The 23,593-nt window shown below is 37.6% G+C and overlaps 1 protein-coding gene across 5 annotated transcripts in view; it reads left to right on the top strand.

Moving 5' to 3' along the window:
* DCC (DCC netrin 1 receptor) overlaps nucleotides 1-23,593 on the top strand; it is a 1,219,717-nt gene that overhangs the window by 970,995 nt on the left and 225,129 nt on the right. For all 5 annotated transcript variants that reach the window (XM_050767870.1, XM_050767872.1, XM_050767869.1 and 2 more), the window contains exon 13: nucleotides 7,749-7,890. In XM_050767870.1, coding sequence (XP_050623827.1) covers nucleotides 7,749-7,890 — 142 coding nt within the window. The remainder of the gene's footprint in view (nucleotides 1-7,748; nucleotides 7,891-23,593) is intronic.

The raw sequence follows: 23,593 nt of genomic DNA, 5'->3' as shown, positions 1-23,593 counted from the left end.
CTTTCAAAGTACTGATGGGCACACTTTAATGAAAATCCTCAGGGCCTCATGCATACTAGGAGCGTATTTTACTCTGAAGGCAACTTCCTGCGAGACTTAAGTCACCAGAAGTCCAAAACTGATTTTAAATTAGTTTTCAAGATTTGTAGATTCCTGCTGTGTTCCAGCCAAGGCATTCTTACTTGCTGCAAGGACTTTCAGAGTGTCCTCCATAGCTTTCTATGCGAATTCCATCTAAATAAAACCATCTTTCTAAAGAAAAGATTTTTGCTAGAGTAACTGATTGTGTTTGGCGAGGATCAAGATGGGTTTGTCTTTACCTGAAGGTCACTCTGGAGAGAGTAAGGCAGAATGTCAGCGTGCGGTGGGAGATGTGGAGTTACAAATATAGTTAGTTATGAAATGTGACTTCTGAGAAAAAATTGGAGTGGTGGGCTTATCAACCTATTTTCTTGTTTCCTCACTTACTACTCTTAACATCTACAGTGGAGAAAAAAGAAAGCAATGGTTTAATGTATCCAGGAAAAGGCTAACACCACATCATTGAATTGGACAGGACTATCTCAGGCAGTTGGGAGATTGGCCAGTGACACCCTTTGTTGTAAATCAGTTAACTCTTTTCCATCAGGTTTCCTTGGCAAATAAATAATTTTTATGGTGATCAAAGAGGGGGTGGAGGAATTAAAGGAAGCTAAATTTTGCAGTTTTTCTTTTTTCCCAAATATGAAGAAAACTGAAATTATTCCTTGATTCAGATAGAACACTGCAAGTGATAAGGATTAATTTCTACCTCTCAAGTAACAAAAGGACCAAAAGTCAAGTCACAGCTACTAGAATTGATTTTTCAAAAGTCAAAGGTCATGTGTTAAGTACTTTTAATAAAAATCATTGCCAGGGTTGCCCATGAAAGCTAGGTTGTTTGACAAAAATGTTCCCGTAACAGTGACAGCTTTTGGTGGCTTGCTGAGGGAATGGGAAATGAAGTCTGAACTACTGGGCAGTGGCAAAATAGGTCTCATGTAGAAAATAAGATGCCTTACACCATTAAATAAGAAAAGAATGCCTCAATGCTTTCATTTAACTTCCTAAAACACAATATAATTTGGAGCCTCCAGCTGTATCATCTATTAAGAATCTAAGAAGAAAGAATTTAACTACCAGAATCTTTGCAATCTGCTGAGGCTTGAAATCAATGAGAAAACACAAAAGATGCTAATAAACTTAGCTGCTACCTACAGATGAGGATGAATAAAACTGATAAAAATCACTTCCAAAGATGAATAATAACCATTCAGGGGATTTCCCTCCTGGTGTGTTGAGTGTATAACTGATTATATTAATTAATTGCTGCTTGGCATTGACATTAAGGTATTGGCTATGTGGGAATAATTTAAGCAATCACTGGAAATCCTCAAATATGATAAAGAAAAATTGTCAAAAACTATTACTCATGTAATCATTAGTATAATTAAGTTCTCCAGGCTTATCAAGTGATTTACACTTGGTAGACATACTAAGCACAATTGTTCTTTTTCAGTATGTACATGGAGATTCAGGTCACTTATTAGACTCATAGCTGGGGATGGTGGCTCACTCCTGTAATGTCAGAACTTTGGGAGGGTGAGTGGGTGGATCCTTTGAACCTAGGAGTTAAAGACCAATCTGGACAATATGACAAGACCCTGTCTCTACAAAAAAATATGATAAGTATTTAGCCAGGCACATGGTGGCTCCTGCCTGTAGTCCTACCTCCTCGGGAGGCTGAGGTGGAAGGATAGCTTGAGCCTGAGAAGTGTAGGCTGCAGGTAGCCCTGATTGCACCACTGCACTCTAGCCAGGGTGACACAGAGAGACCCTGTCTAAAAAAAAAAAGACTTACAGAAGGTCACTCAGCAAAGTCACGGCAAAACATTAATTGGAAATTAAAAGGTTCTAATTCTTGGTCTAAGGTTTAATATCTACATTTGTATTTTCCTTTTCGACTTGAATTTATTTTTTACTTTTTTACTTTACTACAGCTGTAGTCTTCAGAAGGTGGCCCTCCTTGATTTTCCAAGGGCTTTGTATGGGAAAGCTTATTGGATGTATTTTAAAAGAATAATTTAAATTGAAGTTTTAAAAGAGAATAGTTAATAGGAGAAAATAGATGAGTATAATTGCCAAGTAAATTCCCTGTTATTATTTATTTTAGTGTGAAATAATGAAAGGAACATTAGACCCCACAGTTGGGAAGTCTTCCATTGATAGTGCAAGGTGACCTTAGGCCTATCCTTCATTTAACTGTGCCTCAATTTCCTTCTTTGTAAAATCATCAGTGGTGACAATATCTGCCATTTCACTGCTCACCACTAAGATGAGTAGTGAAACATAACTATGACTATTCTTTTAATTCTGGTTTTCTTTCGTAGTTTCTAAAACACTGGGGAGTAAAGAATATGTCCACACATGTGCACCTTCATGTGTGAACGGTGGGGGAAGAAGGGCATCGATGGGCATGTGTGTATTTAAGGCTACGTGTTCTTTGCAGCCAGTGACTCTATACTATTATTTTATGCATTATTTTATCTCCCAAATAACTTAGCCAAATGCCTTAAATGAACACATTAATCCAACTTTCTCTCTCTTTTGCAACCTTTCCTTTTCCTTGTCCTATATATCCCTTGCTTTGGCTATTAAGAGACTACATGAGCTTCCCTTGAAGATGCTTGACATTGTCATTACACCTTGAGTTTGTTCTTGATAGTTCCTGTTTTAAATACCATTCCCAACCCCTCCATGAATTCCCAATCACACTTGAAGGATGAGTTTCTTATAAAGTCCTTCTGATCATATGACATAGAATTAATCACTCTTGGACATTCTACTATAAACCTTAGCACGCTGTTTTTTCATTATTAGTTTATATGTCTCTTTCCTCAGCCAGAATGGGTAAACCATGACTTATTTACATGTTTACCACAGCAGTAATGTAGGTGATGCATGTTAAATGAGTAACAACTAAACAAATTAGACTCTTCAGCCTCTTGAACTTCTCATAGGAGGCAATATTAAGCAGTAAAGAATGTCCTCCTTTTGACTCATGTTATCTCAGTTAAAATTCTGCCTATTGCTGGATACATGTCTGTTATTTAACCATTCTTGTCCCAGTTTACCTAATTGTACAAAGGTCATAGCAATAGACCTTAACTCACAGAGTCATAATAAGCATAAAAATATAAATAATGCAGAGTGCTTAGACCATTGCCAGGTCTAAAGTAAGTGCAAAAAATATGTTAACAAATAGTAGTTAAGAGTGGTGCTTAATTTATCACACTTAAAGAATAGTAGAAACAAAGTATCTCAGTAGTGCAAAAATATTTTGAATATATTCTACCAACTTAATCAGATCAATTGTATGTAACTAGATTCCTCTGAAATTAGTGAAAGATTTTTATTATATAAGTACAGTTGATACTCATTATTTATAGATTTTGTAGTTGCAAAGTTGCCTGCCTGCTTGCTAAAATTTATGTGTAACTCAAATCAATACCCATGATGCTTTGTGGTTATGCTTAGAGCAGGGTAAAATTTGAGTTGCCAGATGTCCATGTTCCCAGCTGAGGTTAAACAAGAAGATTCTCTGTCTTCTTGTTTTAGCCCTCATACTATAAACAAGCACCCTTTTTGAAGTCTATTTGGCACCATGTTTTTTGCCTTTATGTGCTTTTGGTTGGTGATTTTTCTGTTTAAAATGATCCCAGAGTGGAGTGCTCAAGCACTGTCCAGGGTTCCTAAGAGCAAGAAGGCTGTGATCTGCCTTATTTCTGGCATTAAAGTTCAATATTAAAGAGCTGACAATATGGTCATATTAAATAAGGTATCATTAAATAGAAACACACATAAAACGAGGTTATGTACCCATCAGTTGACAAAAATGTTGTAACCAGAGGCTCGAGGGAACCTAAACTTATATTTCCTCTGGGAGTAATATTTCAGTGTTCTCAAATTCAGTGTTGGGGTGAGGGCAGCTATACAGAAAATAACAAAGTGCTCAGCAAGTAAGTGCAAATTTAGATTATATTTCTTTCTTCTCTCAAAGAAACTTATTTGTAGAGCACCAGCTAATTTGTAGTAGAACTGGAAGAAGGACCTTGGATTTCTATCTCCCTGGAGAGTCTAGCTCTGCCTCTGCTCCATGATTGAAGTGGGGACAGAGAGGTCCTGAACAAATCCATTATTTGACGTTGGGTCTGGATTCTTTTTTTTTTTTTTTTTTCCGAGATGGAGTTTTGCTCTGTTGCCCAGGCTGGAGTGCAATGGTGTGATCTCAGCTCACTGCAACCTCCGCCTCCTGGGTTCAAGCGATTCTCTTGCCTCAGCCTCCTGAGTAGCTGAGATTATAGGCATGTGCTACCATGTGCAGCTAATTTTGTATTTTTAGTAGAGATGGGGTTTCTCCATGTTGGTCAAGCTGGTCTTGAACTACTGACCTCAGGGGATCCACCTGCCTCGGCCTCCCAAAGTACTGGAATTACAGATGTGAGCCACCATACCCAGCTGTGTCTGGATTCTTTTTAACAGCCAGTAATTTGTTTTTACCACCTCAAAACAACAAACAAACAAAAAACCTCTGTGTGCTTATTTTAAAACTTAATTTAAATATTTTCAGAGTATTACATGTACATTATTTTTTAAGTTAAATAGTACTAACAAGACTATAACAAAAACAAATAGGCCCTTTCTTTCCCCTCCTCAAACTCTGCCGCCATTCCCTAAAGACTGCCTTATGATATTTGGCTGTTTTTTTTTTTTTTTTTTTTTCTGACATTTACCTTTATGTTTCTCAGTAATCTACTTATTTAGATATCTGTTAGTTTACCAGTTTTAATTCACCATTTTTAGATATCATCTATTGATTTATTTTTATGTCAGGATTTGGTACTGACACACTTCTATCCTCATTTTCTTCCCCAATCTTTTCTCTTTTTTCTACTGCTGCTTCTCTTCCTCTTCCTTCTTTTGTTGAGGTGCAATTAAAATAAATGAAATGATAAATCGTAAGTGTTCAGTCTCATGAATATACTGGTATTCTAGGGCTGCCAAAATAAATATTGCAGAGTGGGTGGCTTAAAAAACAGGCATTTATTTTCTTACAGTTAGTGAAGCTCGAAAAGTCCAAGATCAATGTGTTGGCAGATTTGGTTTCTTCTGAGGCCTCGTTCCTTGGCTTATAGATGGCTAGTGTCTTCACGTGGTTTTTCTCTGTGCATACCTGTTTCCTAATTTTCTTTTAGGGATACCAATCATGTCATATTTAAGACCTACCCTAATGAACTAATTTAAACTTCATTACCTCCTTAAAGGACTTATCTCCAAATTCAGTCATATTCTTCTAAGACACAGGAGTTATAACTTTAACATATGACCCTTTGTGGGCACAATTCAGCCCATAAATGTGTATTTTGACAATTGTATCCATCTGAGTAACAAACATGAAATCAATATGCAGATTTCCATCACCCCAAAATGTCTCCTGGTACCCATTTCCGGTCAAAGCCCGGAACAACTACCATAAACTATTCTGACTTCTAATACTGTAGATTACTTTTGCCCATTCTTTAACTTTACATAAATGGAATTAAACAGTATGTACTCTTTTGAGTCTGGTTTTTCATCATAGTAAATCTTTTATCACATTACAATTTTCTTCATTGTCTTCACTGCTGTTTGTTGCCTTTTAAATATCTTTTTTTTTTTTTTTTTCAGATTGCACTCTTTTCCTGGAACACACCCTTGCAGGATGTGTGACACTGGTGTGGCTTGTCTGTTTGGCTGCTGCACCCTCAAACCCCTAATGGGAGAGGGAGCATGCAGATGGGCAGGAGCTAGGGTGAGCACTTTTGGTCTCTGGGCCCATGGTAGCATCTAGGGGTGGGTGTCTGACTCCCAAAACCCCAGTGGATGTGCTTCAGTGCTCTTTCAGCTCTGCCATCTGCAGACAGCTTAAGTTTTAACCAGCTCAGTGGCCTCTTGGTACCCAGGTTCTTGTCCAGCATCCAGGAAGAATCAGGTCACATGAACAGATTGCAGGATGGTAAACGAGGGGGATTTTATTGCCAGATGGAGGTGGCTCTCAGTGGGATGGATGGGGAGCTAGAAAAGGGATGGAGTGGGAAGATGATCTTCTCCGGGAGTTTGGTCGTCCCACGGCTGATCTCCTACCCGATCATCCCCAGCTGAACTCCTCTCGATGTTCAGATGCTCCTTCTCTTCTTTTCTTCTCTGCCACACTGTTCTTCTGTTCCTCTGCTCTTCTGCTAGTCTACTCATTCGCTTGTGGAGCCTGGTGTTTGGGGTTAATATGGGTGCAGGATAGGGGGACACGGCAGGCCAAATGGCAACATTTGGGTGTGAAAACAGGAATGACTGTTCCCATTTAGGACTGTGGGTTTTCAGGCTTGCGGGCAGGGCGTTTTGCCAGAGAACCGTCTTCTTCTACCCAGTATTTCCCTATTTTCTGTCCATATTGGCAGTAGCCTCATTGTTGGGGAATTGATCAGGGATATGACTGGTTTTTTTTTTTTTCCTCTAGGGCAAAGATAATAATTTTCTCTAGAGAAGGATTATCTGATATTCTACCCAAGAAGCATATACCTGGTTGCCATTGCTCTAGGTGTCATATGAAGGAAGAAGACATGGGTAGCTCATATCTTTGATTTAATTACCCTTGCCTATATCCCTGTACATCCTTGTTCTCTCCTGTGTTTAATATCTCAGAAACTTTGGCCTTTGAGTTCAATATCCCCAGAGGATAAAACTACCAACACCTCCAAGGTCAGGGAGGGTTAGTAGCCTGGTTTTACTCGGTATAGGTAGAAACCTTTCAAAACTATGCTTGAAAGTCCTACCTTCCAAGTTATATAAGCAGGAACAATGTCCAGGCATCCCTGACCTTTGTCATGCATTTCATTGCCTTGCTTTTTCGTTACTATCTCTTAAAAAGGTATTTCGTTTTCAGGCTCTCTTCTTTGGCTCAGTCACCCTATGATATGGTTTGGCTATGTCCCCACCTAAATCTTATCTTGAATTGTAGCTCCCATAATTCCTACCTGTCATGGGAGGGACCCAGTGGGAGGTAATTGAATCATGGGGGCAGGTCTTTCCTGTGCTGTTCTCATGACACTAAATAAGTTTCACGAGATCTGATAGTTTTATAAAGGGGAATTCCCCTACACACGTTCCCTTGCCTGCTTCCATGTAAGACATATCTTTGCTCCTCCTTTGCCCTCTGCTATGATTGTGAGGCTTCTCAGCTATGTGGAACTGTGAGTCCATTAAACCTCTTTTTCTTTAAAAATTACTCAGTCTCAAGTATGTCTTTAATTAGCAGTGTGAGAACACACTAATATACCGTATCTCCCTCCAATTTGCACCTTCCAAATATTAGTTGACGTCTCTCTTGCAATATAGCCTTATTCTGTATTGTTTTATGACTTTATACCATTTAGAATATTTTACTGTCATTTTAGCAGCATATGCAAAGGAGAGGTGATAATGCATTCAATCAATCAAAGGAATTGTGTATTTTTGTTAAAACGAGACAAATAAGAACGGTGTCAGATTGTAAGAACAAATTTAATTTGTCTTTAAGTGGCAATTGCTAACACTTCTTGCTTCTCTGCTTTCTTCACATTTATGTTTGGTTCTTTGACCCTGTCCCATTGTCCTTTCTTTCTTCAATGTTTTAATTTACATCTATTATTTTACAGAGTATCAAAGTTAGCTGGCTGCCTCCTCCATCAGGAACACAAAATGGATTTATTACCGGCTATAAAATTCGACACAGAAAGACGACCCGCAGGGGTGAGATGGAAACGCTGGAGCCAAACAACCTCTGGTACCTATTCACAGGTCAGTGTTCACATGGTGTAGTCTTGCAAGGTTTTGATGAATTAAATGCTTTAGGAATAATATATACTCTCACTCCAAAGGAACATTGATTTTTTTCCTGGCATCCTGGCAGGTGACATCTATTGGCTGGAACAAGAATAACCTTTATATTTTTAACTTTATATTCTCTATAATGTTTTCACTATATGTTTCTTTCTGGATCATCGTCTTAATCCATGTATCATAAAATTTTTATTCATATTAGTTTCTCAGCATTGCTGATTCAGCAAAAGCATCTGTTATCTAAAAACATTTTAACTAATAACTTTTAAAAGTCATCTAATGAAATTGTTCCAATTTCAATCACTTTGATTCCTCTCTACCAATATTCAGGGGTGAGAATGGGTTGAAAACTGAAGAAAAGAGTAGATTGTAAAATAGAGAGATTAATCTACTTTCTGCTAATATAAAGGAAATTCACTTTTGCACCAATATTGATAGAATTCAGAGTAGATCAAACTTCTCTATGAAAACTGGACACAGTGTACATGTAAATAATATATATTTTAAATTTTATAAAATAATCATGTATTTTCTTTAACAACCACAACCTTTAATTCACGTCAGCCCAGATTCCTGGAAAACAGAATGAGGCCAGGCTTTCAAGGTAATGCCTTTAAAGTTTTAAGTTCAGGAAAACAAGAATGAGAGAACAAGGAAAACGATCCAGGGAAGAAGAGAAAACAGATAATGGTGGTACATTATCCAGCTGTGGTGGCCACAACTTCAAGACAAAGCACAGAGCTTGCTAGGTTTCCTGATTGTCTCTCGAGAAGCCGCATGAACGGTCTCACAGTCCGTGGATAGAAGGTGTGAGCAGTTGCTCTCTTGTTTATCACTGGTTGAGTTCACCAACAGCTTACTGATTACTCTGCACCTCCCAGGCAGTCCCCTGTGAAGCCAGAGCTTCTGATGACTGTGCAGACACATAGGTATCTTTTTCTTAATCAGCATTTTATGTGATGGTGGCCTGGCCTAGGGTATGATCAGAGCTCAGGGCTTTTCAGACCTAGGAACATCTTGAGCTACTGCCAGAAACTTGGCAAGCAAAGCATATAGAGTGGCTCATGACACAACTGAGTAGATGAAGTTGAGCGACTTTGAAGTGGCACATAAACTGGGTCAGGACGATATACAAACCATAAAGCACATGACTACAATTTATAGATGAGGTAAACTACCATTGCAAGTGAGAAAAGAAGAAAGTAATCCCTTATGTATTCCTTTTCTCTACACAAGACACTCAGTGAATTTCCATTTGAAATCATGACACACACACATTATAAGCTTGTTGTTCAGCCTACAATCAGAGACTTGAAAGTAATTTGTTTATTTATTTTTTCTTCTTTTCTCTCAGGTTGTCTTTTATGCCTATATAATTTTAGCATAATGGCCAGAGCACTTCCGAAGTAAATTGCCAAAAATCATGTTTTAAATATGGACAAAATATCTGAGGCAGAGAATGGTTGAATCTAACAGAAAGTTATGACATTTACCATATCATTTTAAAAGATTTTGAAAGCCAAGATCCTATGGCTTTTTTTCCCCTGACAAAATAATGGGGAAGATGGTAAAAATAATCGAAGTTAAGAACATGTGTTCATTAGGATATTTGGTACAATATGACTCTTACTTTGAGAGAAATCACCAAAATTGAAAAATCTTGCTAAAAATATTTTAGTATAAATTCTAAGATTTAATATTAGAGTAGAAGAGACACTAAGGATAGTTTAATCCAAGCCATGTGTTCTTCCAGACATAGAGATTTGAAGCCTGAAAACTTTATCATCATTGCTTTTGCTTCTCAAATGATAAACATTGAAAATAAAAATTAATTTCCTACTATAAAATAATTAAAGGATGAATATTCCAATAAAAAAATTAATGATTGGGTGTTCAATTCACAGAACTATATGCAGCCAATAAAGATGATAAAATGTTCAATCTCATTAGCAAATAGAGAAATGCAAATTAAAATAAAAAATGAGTTAGCATTTTCCTTTGATTAAAGTAATAAAGATAAAAATAAATGCAGGCATCCCATTCTGGAAAGCATATGAGAAACGTTAAGTCTCTTATACTGCTTGTGGGACAGAAAATGTCTACAACCTTTTTGGAAAGCAATGTATATATAGGTATTTTATACAGAAGTATATACATGTGTATGTGGATGTATGTCTCTATGTGTAATTTTCTTTTCATAAAGATACGACCCAGGTTTCCAAATCCTGAGAGTTTAAACTAGGAAGCAATCACATTTTTGCAAAGTTTTTAGCTAGAAGCATATTGTCATATTATTTTAATAGCAAATAGTGTTTTTGAAAACCTAAGTATCCAGCTATAGGAAGTTACCTAGAACATTCAGACTCAATTGTATCTTGGAATACTGTATGTCTATTTTAAATGGAATAGTGTCAAAATGTTAAATCATATGTAAATTATTGTTTTTTAAAACAATGAGCAAATACCCCAGTTTTAAGTCAGTATTAGTAGAAGAGGTCATATTTATTTAAAAAAGCATTCACATAAAAATATTTACAATAATATATATACCAAAATGTTGATCGTGAGTATTGCTTACTTTGTAACAACCATATGATATGTATTTTAATTTCATATACAAAATGAAAAATAAGTTAAAAATATTACAATTTTTGGTTTTGAAAATTTAAGATTTCCTCATGTATCTGTTGACTGCATAAATGTCTTCTTTTGAGAAGTGTCCGTTCACATCCTTAGCCTACTTTTTGATGGGGTTGTTTGTTTTTTTCTTGTAAATTTGTTTGAGTTCTTTGTAGGTTCTGGATATTAGCCCTTTGTCAGATGAGTAGATTGCAAAAATTTTTCCCGTTCTGTAGTTTGCCTCTTCACTCTGATGGTAGTTTCTTTTGCTGTGCAGAAGCTCTTTAGTATAATTAGATCACATTTGCCAATTTTGGCTTTTGTTGCCATTGCTTTTGGTGTTTTAGATATGAAGTCTCTGCCCATGCCTATATCCTGAATGGTATTGCCCAGGTTTTCTTCTAGGGTTTTTATAGTTTTAGGTCTAACATTTAAGTCTTTAATCCATCTTGAATTAAGGTTTGTATAAGGTATAAGGAAGGGATCCAATTTCAGCTTTCTACGTATGGCTAGCCAGTTTTCCCAACATTATTTATTAAATGGGGAATCCTTTCCGCATTTCTTGTTTTTGTCAGGTTTGTCAAAGATCAGACGGTTGTAGATGTGTGGTATTATTTCCGAGGGCTCTGTTCTATTCCATTGGTCTATATCTCTGTTTTGGTACCAGTACCATGCTGTTTTAGTTACTGTAGCCTTGTAGTATAGTTTGAAGTCAGGTAGCTTGATGCCTCCAACTTTGTTCTTTTGGCTTAGGATTGTCTTGGCAATGCAGGCTCTTTTTTGGTGCCATATGAACTTTAAAGTAGTTTTTTTTCCAATTCTGTGAAGAAAGTCATTAGTAGCTTGATGGGGATGGCATTGAATCTGTAAATTACCTTGGGCAGTATGGCCATTTTCATGATATTGATTCTTCCTATCCATGAACATGGAATATTCTTCCATTTGTTTGTGTCCTCTTTTATTTCGTTGAGCGGTGGGTTGTACTTCTCCCTGAAGAGGTCCTTCACATCCCTTGTAAGTTGAATTCCTAGGTATTTTATTCTCTTTGAAGCGATTGTGAATGGGAGTTCAATCATGATTTGGCTCTCTGTTTGTCTGTTATTGGTGTATAAGAATGCTTCTGATTTTTGCACATTGATTTTGTATCCTGAGACTCTGCTGCAGTTGCTCAACAGCTTAAGGAGATTTTGGGCTGAGACGATGGGGTTTTCTAAATATACAATCGTGTCATCTGCACACAGGGACAACTTGACTTCCTCTTTTCCTAATTGAATACCCTTTATTTCTTTCTCTTGCCTGATTGTCCTGGCCAGGACTTCCAACACTATGTTGAATAAGAGTGGTGAGAGAGGGCACCCCTGTCTTGTGCCAGTTTTCAAAGGGAATGCTTCCAGTTTTGCCCATTCAGTATGATATTGGATGTGGATTTGTCATAAATAGCTCTTGCTATTTTGAGATACGTCCCATCAAACCTAATTTATTGAGAGTTTTTAGCATGAAGGGCTGTTGAATTTTGTCAAAAGCCTTTTCTGCATCTATTGAGATAATCATGTGGTTTTTGTCTTTGATTCTGTTTATGTGCTGGATTACGTTTATTGATTTGCATATGTTGAACCAGCCTTACGTGAAAAAATGCTTATCATCACTGGCCATCAGAGAAATGCAAATCAAAAACATAATGAGATATCATCTCACACCATTTAGATGGCAATCATTAAAAAGTCAGGAAACAACAGGTGCTGGAGAGGATGTGGAGAAACAGGAACACTTTTACACTGTTGGTGGGACTGTAAACTAGTTCAACTATTGTGGAAGACAGTGTGGTGATTCCTCAAGGATCTAGAACTAGAAATACCATTTGACCCAGCAATCCCATTACTGGGCATATACCCTAAGGATTATAAATCATGCTGCCTTAAAGAACACGCATACGTATGTTTATTGAGGCATTATTCACAATAGCAAAGACTTGGAACCAACCCAAATGTCCATCAATGATAGACTGGATTAAGAAAATGTGGCACATATACACCATGGAATGCTATGCAGCCATAAAAAGGCATGAGTTCATGTCCTTTGTAGGGACATAGATGAAGCTGGAAACCATTATTCTCAACAAACTATTGCAAGGATAGAAAACCAAACATTGAGTGTTCTCACTCATAGGTGGGAATTGAACTATGAGAACACTTGGACACAGGAAGGGGAACATCACACATTGGGGCCTGTCGTGGGGTTGGGGGAGGGGAGGGATAGCATTAGGAGATATACCTAATGTAAATGATGAGTTAATGGGTGCAGCACACCAACATGGCACGTGTATGCATATGTTAGAAACCTTCATGTTGTGCACATGTACCCTAGAACTTAAAGTAGAATAAAAAAAGAAAATTTAAGATTTCCTCGCACTAATGCTAACTTAATACCATCTGAACGGCTTAGGAAACAGTGGTCCAGAAAAGAAATGAAAAACAGTAGCCTCGTGGCCAATAGAATTTGCTAGCGTTAATTGCTTAGTCCTTATGAGTTATTTTGGCATATGGAAATTAACACATTCAGTTTAGTATTTTCAAACCAAGACTCTAACTCCCTAAATAACACAACATTTAGGACTTTCCCTCTGTTTAAGGTAAAATCATTGGAAAAACGTAGAGCAGCAACTATTAGCCTTCTTAACCATCAGAGACCCAAAACAAAATACCATGAATTTCATAACTTGAAAGAACAGACATTTATTCTCTTAGTTCAGGAGGCCAGAAGTCTGACATCAAGGTGTTGGTAGGTTCAGCTGCCTCCGTAGGCTCTGAGGAAGAGCCCATCTCATGTCTCTCTACTAACTGTTGGGGTTGCAGGCAGTCCCTGGTGTTCCTTGGCTTGTAGATGCATTGCTTCAATCTCTGTCTCCATCTTTTTATCACTTTCCTCTCTGTGTTCTCTCCTCTTCCTTTTTTATTTGTTTTGTTTTGTTTTTTTTGAGACAGGGTCTTGCACTCTTACCCAGGCTGGAGTACAGTGGCATGACCATAGTTTACTGCAGACTTGACCTCCTGGGCTCAAGTGGTCCTCCTGCCTCAGCCTACCGAGCAGCTGGGGCTACAGGTGTGTTTCACCACACCCAGCTAATTTTTAAATTTTCCTAGAGACAAGGTCTTATTTTGTTGCTCAGGCTGGTCTCAAACTCCTAGCCTCAAGTCATTCTCCATCCACGGCCTCCCAAAGTGCTAAGATTATAGGCATAAGACACTGTGCCTGGCCTCTCTCGTCTTCCAATGAGGACATTAGAGATAGAGCCCACTTTAAATCCAGGATGATTTCATCTTGAGATCATCAACTAATTATAACTGTAAAGACCCTATTTCCAAATAAGGTCACATGCCGATCCTTCAGACATGCATGAATTCTGAGGGGATGCCATTCAAACTACTACAAACTCCTTTTATTATTTTTCCTCTCAAGGGCCATCATTTTGAGTTGTATCTTCTAATAAACTTTACTTATTCAAAAATAAATAATTCCATTCTACATTTTCATTCATCTAAAATATGTGTGACAATTAGAGCTTCTAATTAGCATGAGGTAACCCATCACCACTCTGGTTTATTATCATTCCAGCCAAAAGCAAAGTGAGATGAATTAATTAGTTATTAGAAACAGCTCACAAGCGCCCATTTGCATCTTTATAGAGCTGTAAGAATTTGGATCCAAAATGTGTAGGCTTTGTTCATATTGTTACATCTTGATTTCATGAGTTATAATAAAGCATTTAGGAATGCAAACAAAATATGTGCAGTTATGTGTGTGACTATGCCTGAGATTTACTGTAAAAATATATATATGCTCTTTCTAAATCTGCACTAAAGCGATAAAAAGAGTTAAAGAACAACATCATATACTTAAAAGTCTTTTGAATAGCTTTGGAAAATCCTTCCCTCCTCTCCTGTGCTCTGTGATTGGGCTACAGAAACACCTGTTGCATTGCTAGACATTTTGGTAATATATGTCTTCAGTGCTACAAAACATTAAGGAACCAGGGAGCGCTACACACTGGTAGATTGGCTGTTGTTTAGACATGTCCCCAGGATATATCTAGCAACTTGCACACTTTGTTGTAAGCAGAGGTAATTGGTTTTCCATGTAAATCTACAGCACTGTAAAATGTAAAGGATTTGACCCTATGATTTTAATGCCTGTAAGATACATGGATTTATTGATTTGGCTGTTTAAAAAATTGGAAATTTCAGAATGCTCCATTTGTGTGTTATAATATTCAGGTTTAGATACTCAAACATTTTATTTTTTACAATCTTCTATTTGTTAGGTGTTTTTTGTTGTGCATGTGTTTTTTTTTTAATAAGAATAATGAGACATCTGCAATAACAAAGTAATTCAGAGTTATAACAAGAATTGAAATCGCTGCTATCAGGTTTATTGTGAGAACCCATGTCAACTAAATTTTAAAATGTTTTTATTTTTTGATTGCTCTTCAGGGAAGGTTGTTTGAATTGAATTTAAGAGTTTTCTTGTGTTTCATGGTCAATATATAATAAACATAATAATAAAGATGCATTGATAGTTTATGGACTGAAAAATTGAAATAACAGCATAGCAATTTTATAACAGGGTTAACATTGGGTAATTATGTTGTTTGAATAATATGCCATCTCTTAGTAGAAGATCTAAAAAATTAGAAATACAACATAAAAATTACAGAGCTTGAGGGCTTAGCATTCAGGATAGAAACATGCAGAGATAATCAACTTTCAACAATTGAATTTTTTTACAACTAAGAAAAGCATTGCTAGTTAACACCACATTTCCTTTACGATAAAGGTATACTTAGAAGCTTCTAGGACACACACATATACACACACTTGTTGAGATTGAACTTTATTGTCCTGACACACATAGCAGAAAACACAGAATTCATTTCATCCAAACTGGTTTTGTTTTGTTTTATTTTATTTATTTTATTTTATTTTATTTTTGAGGTGGAATTTCACTCTTATTGCCCAGACTGGAGTGCAGTGGTACGATCTTGGCTCACTGCAACCTCTGCCTCCTGCGTTCAAGTGATTCTCCTGCCTCAGCTTCACCAGTAGCTGGGATTACAGGCATGCACCACCACACCCGGCTAATTTTTTGTATAGTAGAGATGGGGTTTCCCCATGTTGGCCAGGCTGGTCTCAAACTCCCGACCTCAGGTGATCCTCTCTCCTCTGCCTCCCAAAGTGCTAGGATTACAGGTATGAGCCACCGTGCCCAGCCAAACTGCTTATTTTACAGAAGAAATAACTGAGGTCTGGAGCGTGATATTGCAAAGGTCCTCCACTAGTTAAGGAGATGATCCCAGGTGAATTGTGTGTGTTCCAACTCTTCATTATGTGCTCTTTTCACTATGCAAGTTGTCATCTTTAGTTCACTTTATTGTGAGTGACTAAGACTGTTATACAACTTTGTAAAAGATAATTAACATGAAAAATAATGTTTCACATTTACAACAATACTAACAGCCATATTATTACTTACTGAACTCAAACCATTCACTATGCTAAAAACTATATATGTGTTTTCCATTTTAATCTTTATAGCAGTTTTTATTTATATATCCCCATTTTATGGATGAGGGCATAGAAGTAAACAAAGAGGCCTGGTTTTTCATGGTTGACCAGCTAATAAGTAATGAAATGAAAATTCAAACCTAATACTGCCTGAATAGTAAAACTATACTCTTACCTCTTAAACTGTAAACAATGTGTTTCTCACCGTAGGCAATATATTTGTGATTATATGAGTATTAAAAGGGACAGGAGAAAAACACAAGGATGGTAAAAGATGTCTATTGGACAATAAAAATTAAAGATTACATATAGCTAGAGGAGCTGAATAACTCTAGAACAGATTAAATAAAATCTTTACTGGCCAACTTATTTAAATTAAAAAAAAATTCCTATTCAGGAACTAGATCTAAGATAAAATATACATACAAAAATATACATACAAAAAAGCTTTTACAGACTGGCTTCTCTTTACTCCACCTCCAATGAAAGACAGACAGAGAAGAAGGGAAAGGAAGGGAAGGGGAGGGAGAGAAGGGGAGGGAAAGGGAAGGGGAGGGGAGAGGAGGGGAGGGAAAGGCAAGGAAGAGGAGGGGATGGGGAAGGGGAAAGGGGAAGGGAGGAAGGGAGGAGGGAGGGAAGAAGGGTGGAGGGAGGAAGGAAGGAAGGGAGGGAGGAAGAAAGGGAGGAAGAGAGGGAGGAAGGAAGGGAAGGAAAGAAGGAAGGGAAGGGAAGAAAGAAGGAAGGGAAGAAGGAGGGAAGGGAAGGGAAGATGGGAAGGGAAGAAGGAAGGAAGGGAAGAAGGAAGGAAGGGAAGAAGGAAGGAAGGGAAGTAAGAGGGAAGGAAAGAAGGAGAGAAGGAAAAGGAAGAAGGAGCGAAGGAAAGGGAGGATAGGAAGCAAGGAAAAAGGAAGGAAGGGAGGGGAGGAAAGAAAGCAACATTGAAAGATCTTTTGATATCAACTATCAGAGTTGGGGTCCCCCAAAATTGCTTGGTGGTGGTCATTGTTGGTATAACTCTGGAAGATAACTCCTCTTTCTAATAGGGTATATTTATTTATTTATTTTTTATTTTGAAGACAGAATCGCGCTGTGTCACCCAGGGTTGAGTGCAGTGGCACTATCTTGGCTCACTGCAACCTCTGCGTCCCAGGTACCAGTGATTCTCCCACCTCAGCCTCCTGAGTAGCTGGGATTACAGGTGTGCGCCACCATGCCCGGCTAATTTTTGTATTTTTAGTAGAGACGGGGTTTCACCATGTTGGCCAGGCTGGTCGGGAACTCCCGACCTCAGGTGATTCGTCTGTCTCGGCCTCCCAAAGTGCTGGGATTACAGACGTGAGCCACTGCTCCCAGCCGCATTTCTAAGCAAGAGAACAATTTAACTCTTTTTGAGACTGAATTTGGATATTACTGATTTCTAAGGTTGATCCACTGTCAAAAATAATAGAATCGTCAGTTAGGTAACCTCCCTACCTGCCTATTATTCAAGTCTGATGTAGTCATCATTAACAGATATTTCTTCCTTGCCTGCATAGTGCTTTACATTTGTTGCTGATGTCTCTCTTGGGTTCTAGCATAGGGCATGTGGGCCTTGGAAGGTGCCCAGCAAGAGACAGAACAGAGCCCAGATTCTTTACCCAAGGATAGTCCAAGTTTTAGTTAAAACATCAAAGTACCCTAGTTTAATTTCTCTGAGCCTTGTTATCCTTATCTCTAAAATGGTACCAATCATGTATTCTGTGCCAAAATCGCAGGATATTTGAAAATCAAGAAAGAAAGTAACATGAAAATCCCTGTGCCAATGTCAGTTATTATTACCTCTATGAAATGCTTGATTTTATAAATTACTTTTACAAGCAATTTTTCATTTGACCCTCACAAGAACACTATAAAGTGGAAGCATGTATTATTACTTCATCACTTTAGATAGGAAATAGCTATTAAAAGGGCCTCTAGTATATCTAAAATTTTCCCAACCAAATACCCCTCACAGCATAGAAGCAGGGCTACCTGAAACCTGGAATTCTAAAGTTAATGTCCAGACTGCTTCTCTGAAAAGCCAAAATGTTTGCTTCTGCTTTATATCATGCACTTACTTGGGCTTAAAAAAAGGATCACAAGTTTAATTTTCTTGATAAAGGTTTGATACAAAAGGTACTGAATTTAGAAACTAAAGTCTTGGATAAACATGTTTTATAGGAGAAATTTTATTTGTTTTTATCCCAGTAGGATAAAACTAGTGCAATCTATCCATAAGTGATGTTATGGCAAATCAGATTCAGTGCAATCTAAGGAGGAACTTGTCCACAAAGCAAAACTTGAAAGTGAGTTACCTCCATTGGTGAATTTCTCATGCAACAAAAGTATTCCTGCTATACTTGCAGGGATACTTTGTTAGATATTCAGCATTATATGAGCCATTGACTAGACATTACTTAAGGTTTTCTTTAATAATGGGATTCTAGGTACATATTTAAATGCTTTTTTTATACTTAACCTAACTTTTTTAGGTGTTTGTAGTTAGGTTCCACAGCCCAGCAAAGTTGAAGATGTTTTAAAGATAAAATTTAATACTTCAAAGACATTTGGCAAGATTTTCAGAGTGACCTAGGGCACTAATCTCTACAGGATGCTAAAACTTCACTGCAGATATAATAGAAAGGAAGATATGAAGAACTCCCCTACTGTATATGGTTGGAAGGGATACTCTGATAAATAGTTTGGCCTGGCCGGGTGAGATCCCTTTGGGGAAATACTTACAATACACTAGATGGCCTCTAAACTGCTTTCTTTTTTATTATTATAATTGAAATTCTAGAATATATATGCAAAAAGTACAGATATGTTGCATAGGTATACATGTGCCATGGTGGTTTGCTGCATCCATCAACCCGTCATCTACATGAGGTATTTCTCCTAAAGCTATCCCTCCCCTATACCCCCACCCCTTGACAGGCCCTGGTGTGTGATGTTCCCCTCCCAGTGTCAATGTGTTCTCATTGTTCAACTCCCACTTATTAATGAGAAAATGTGGTGTTTGGTTCTCTCTGTGTTAGTTTGCTGAAAATGATGGTTTTCAGCTTTATCCATGTCCCTGCAAAGGACATGAACCCCTCCTTTTGTATGGCTGCATAGTATTCCATAGTGTATATGTGCCACATTTTCTTTATCTTGTCTATCATTGATGGGCATTTGCATTGGTTCCAAGTCTTGGCTATTGTGAATAGTGCTGCAATAAATATGCGTGTGCGTGTGTCTTTATAGTACAATGATTTATAATCTTTTGGGTATGTGCCCAGTAATGGGATTGCTCGGTCAAATCGTATTTCTGACTCTAGATCCTTGAGGAATCGTCACACTGTCTTCCACAATGGTTGAACTAGTTTACACTCCCACCAGCAGTGTAAAAGTATTCCTGTTTCTCCACATCCTCTCCAGCATCTGTTGTTTCCTGACTTTTTAATGATCACCATTCTAACTTCCATGAGATGGTATCTCATTGTGGTTTTGATTAGCATTTCTCTAATGATCAGTGATGATGCGCTTTTTTTTTCGTATATTTGTTGGCAACATAAATGTCTTCTTTTGTAGCAGTACTGTCTGTTCATATCCATCACCCACTTTTGGATGGGGCTGTTTTTTTCTTGTAAATTTGTATAAGTTCCTTGTAGATTCTAGATACTAGCCCTTTGTCAGATGGATAGATTTAAAAAAATTCTCCCATTCTGTAGGTTCCATGTTCACTCTAACAATACTTTCTTTTGCTGTGCAGAAGCTCTTTGGTTTAATTAGATCCCATTTGTCAATTTTGGCTTTTGTTGCCTTTGCTTTTGCTGTTTTAGTCATGAAGTCTTTACCCATGCCTATGTCCTAGGCTTTCTTCTAGGGTTTTTGTGGTTTTAGGTCTTACATTTAAGTCTTTAATCTATCTTGAGTTAATTTTTGTATAAGGTGTGAGGAAGGGGTCCAATTTCAGTTTTCTGCATATGGCTAGCCAGTTTTCCAAACATCATTTATTAAATAGGGAATCCTTTCCCCATTGCTTGTTTTTCTCTAGTTTGTCAAGGATCAGGTGACTGTAGATGTGTGGTGTTATTTTTGAGGCCTCTGTTCTGTTACTTTGGTCTATATATCTGTTTTGGTACCAGTACCATGCTTTTTTGTTTACTGTAGCTTTGTAATATAGATTGAAGTCAGGTAGCCTGATGCCTCCAGCTTCATTCTTTCTGCTTAGGATTATCTTGGCTATGCAGGCTCTTTTTTGGATCTGTATGAAATTTAAAGTAGTTTTTTTTTTTTTTTTTTTTTTTTTTTTCTAGTTCTGTGAAGAAAGTCAATGGTAGCTTGATGGGAATAGCATTGAATCTATAAATTACTTTTGAGAGTATGGCTATTTTCATGGTATTGATCTTCCTATCCATGAGCATGGAATGTTTTTCCATTTGTTTGTGTCCTTTCTTATTTCCTTGAGCAGTGGTTTGTAGTTCTCCTTGAAGACGTCCTTCACATATCTTGTAAGTTGTATTCCTAGGTATTTTATTCTCTTTGTAGCAATTGTGAATGAGAGTTCATTCATGATCAGGCTCTCTGTCTGTTATTGGTGTATAGGAATGATTGTGATTTTTGTACATTGATTTTGTATCCTGAGACTCCTGCAATTGCTCAACAGCTTAAGGAAATTTTGGGCTGAGACGATGGGGTTTTCTAAATATACAATTATGTCATCTGCAAACAGAGACCATTTGACTTCCTCTCTTCCTATTTGAATACTCTTTATTTCTTTCTCTTGCCTGATTGCCCTGGCCAGAATTTCCAGTACTATGTGGAATAGGGGTGGTGAGAGAGGGCATCCTTGTCTTGTGCTGGCTTTCAAAGGGAATGCTTCCAGCTTTTGCCCATGCAGTATATTAGCTGTACATCTGTCATAAATAGCTCTTATTATCTTGAGATACATTCCATCAATATCTAGTTTATTGAGAGTTTTTAGCATGAAGAGGTGTTGGATTTTATCAAAGGTCTTTTCTGCATCTACTGAGATAATCATGTGGTTTTTGTTACTGGTTCTGTTTATGTGATGGATTACGTTTATTGATTTGCATATATTGAGCCAGCCTTGCATCCCAGGGATGAAGCCAACTTGATCATGGTGGATAAGCTTTTTGATATGCTGCTGGATTCGGTTTGCCAGTATTTTATTGAGGATTTTCACACTGATGTTCATCATCAATGTGATATTGGGTTGAAACTTACTTTTTTTTTGTTGTGTCTTTGCCAGGTTTTGGTATAAGGATGATGCTGGCCTCATAAAATGAGTTACGAAGGAATCCCTTTTTTTCTGTTGTTTGGAATAGTTTCAGAAGGAATGGTGCCAGCTCATCGTTTTACCTGTGGTAGAATTTGGCGATAAATCCGTCTGGTCCTGGGCGTTTCTTGGTTTGTAGGCTATTAATGACTCAATTTCAGAACTTGCTATTGGTCTATTCAGGGATTCGACTTCTTCCAGGTTTAGTCTTGCAGCGTGTGGGGGGTGTGTATGTCCAGAAATTTATCCATTTCTTCTAGGTTTTCTAGTTTATTTGTGTAGAGGTGTTTATAGTATTATCTGATGGTAGTTTGTATTTCTATGGGATCAGTGGTGATCTCCCCTGTATCATTTTTTTATTGTCTACTTGATTCTTCTCTTTTTCCTTCTTTATTATTCTGGCTAGTGGTCTATTTTTTTAATCTTTTCAAAAAACCACCCCCTGGATTCATTGATTTTTTGAAAGGTTTTTCATGTCTCCGTTTCCTTCAGTTCTGCTCTGATCTTAATTATTTCTTGTCTTCTGCTAGCTTTTGAATTTGTTTGCTCTTGTTTCTCTAGTTCTTTTCATTGTGATATCAGGGTGTTGATTTTAGATCTTTCCTCCTTTCTCCTATGGGCATTTAGTGCTATAAATTTCCCTCTAAACACTGTTTTAGCTGTGTCCCAGAGATTGTAGTATGTTGTGTCTTTGTTCTCATTGATTTCAAAGAACTTATTTATTTATGCCTTAATTTCTTTATCCAGTAGTCATTCAGGAGCAGGTTGTTCAGTTTCCATGTAGTTGTGTGGTTTTGAATGAATTTCCAATCCTGAGTTCTAATTTGATTGCACTGTGGTTTAAGAACTGTTTGTTATGATTTTCATTCCTTTGCATTTGCTGAGGAGTTTTTACCTCCAATTATGTGATCAATTTTAGAATAAGCGTGATGTGGTGCTGAGAATAATGTATATTTTTTTATTTGGGGTGGGAGAGTTCTGTAGATGTCTATTAGGTCCTCTTGGTCCAGAGCGGAGTTCAAGTCCTGAGTATCCTTGTTAATTTTCTGGCTCATTGATCTGTCTAATATTGACAGTGGGGTGTTAAAGTCTACCACTATTATTGAGTGGGAGTTGAAGTCTCTCTGTAGGTCTCTAAGAACTTGCTTTATGAATCTGGGTGCTCCTGTATTGGGTACATATACATTTAGGATAGTTAGCTCTTCTTGTTTCGTTGATCCCTTTACCATTATGTAATCCCCTTCTTTGTTTTGTTTTGTTTTTGATCTTTGAGGAGAGCAACCCCAAGATACATCATGGTCAGATTCACCAAGATTGAAATTAAAGAAAAAATGTTAAGGGCAGCCAGAGAGAATGGTCACATTATCCACAAAGGGAAGCCCACCAGACTAACAGCAGATCTCTCTGCAGAAACACTACAAGCCAGAAAATAGTGGGGGCCAATATTCAACATTCTTAAGGAAAAGAATTTGCAACCCAGAATTTCATATCCAGCCAAACTAAGTTTATAAGCAAAGGAGAAATAAAATCCTTTACAGAAAGCAAATGCTGAGAGGTTTTGTCACCACTGGGCCTGTCTTACAAGAGCTCCTGAAGGAAGCACTAAAAATGGAAAGGAAAAACTGGTACCAGCCACTGCAAAAACATACCAAATTGTAAAGACCATCGGCATCAGGAAGAAACAGCATCAACTAACGGGCAAAATAATCACCAGCATTGTGTAATCATAATGACAGGATCAAATTCACACATAACATTATTAACCGTAATGTAAACAGGTTAAATGCCCCAGTTAAAAGACACAGACTGGCAAATTGGAGAAAGAGTCAAGACCCCTCAGTTTGCTGTATTCAGGAGACCCATCTCACTAGCAAAGACACACACAGACTCAAAATAAAGGGATGGAGGAATATTTACCAAGAAAATGGAAAGAAAGAAAGAAAAAGAAAGGAAGGAAGGAAGGAAGGAAGGAAGGAAGGAAGGAAGGAAGGAAGGAAGGAAGGAAGGAAGGAAGGAAGGAAGGAAGGAAGGAAGGAAGGAAGGAAGGAAGGAAGGAAGGAAGGAAGGAAGGAAGAAAGAAAGAAAGAAAGAAAGAAAGAAAGAGAGAGAGAGAGAGAGAGAAAGAAAGAAAGAGAAAGAAAGGAGGGAGGGAGGGAGGGAGAAAAGGAAGGAAGGAAGGAAG

The sequence above is a fragment of the Macaca thibetana genome, chromosome 18, assembly GCF_024542745.1.
Source record: "Macaca thibetana thibetana isolate TM-01 chromosome 18, ASM2454274v1, whole genome shotgun sequence".
Taxonomy (NCBI): Eukaryota; Metazoa; Chordata; class Mammalia; order Primates; family Cercopithecidae; genus Macaca; species Macaca thibetana.
This window is presented reverse-complemented; position numbering and strand designations above follow the sequence as displayed.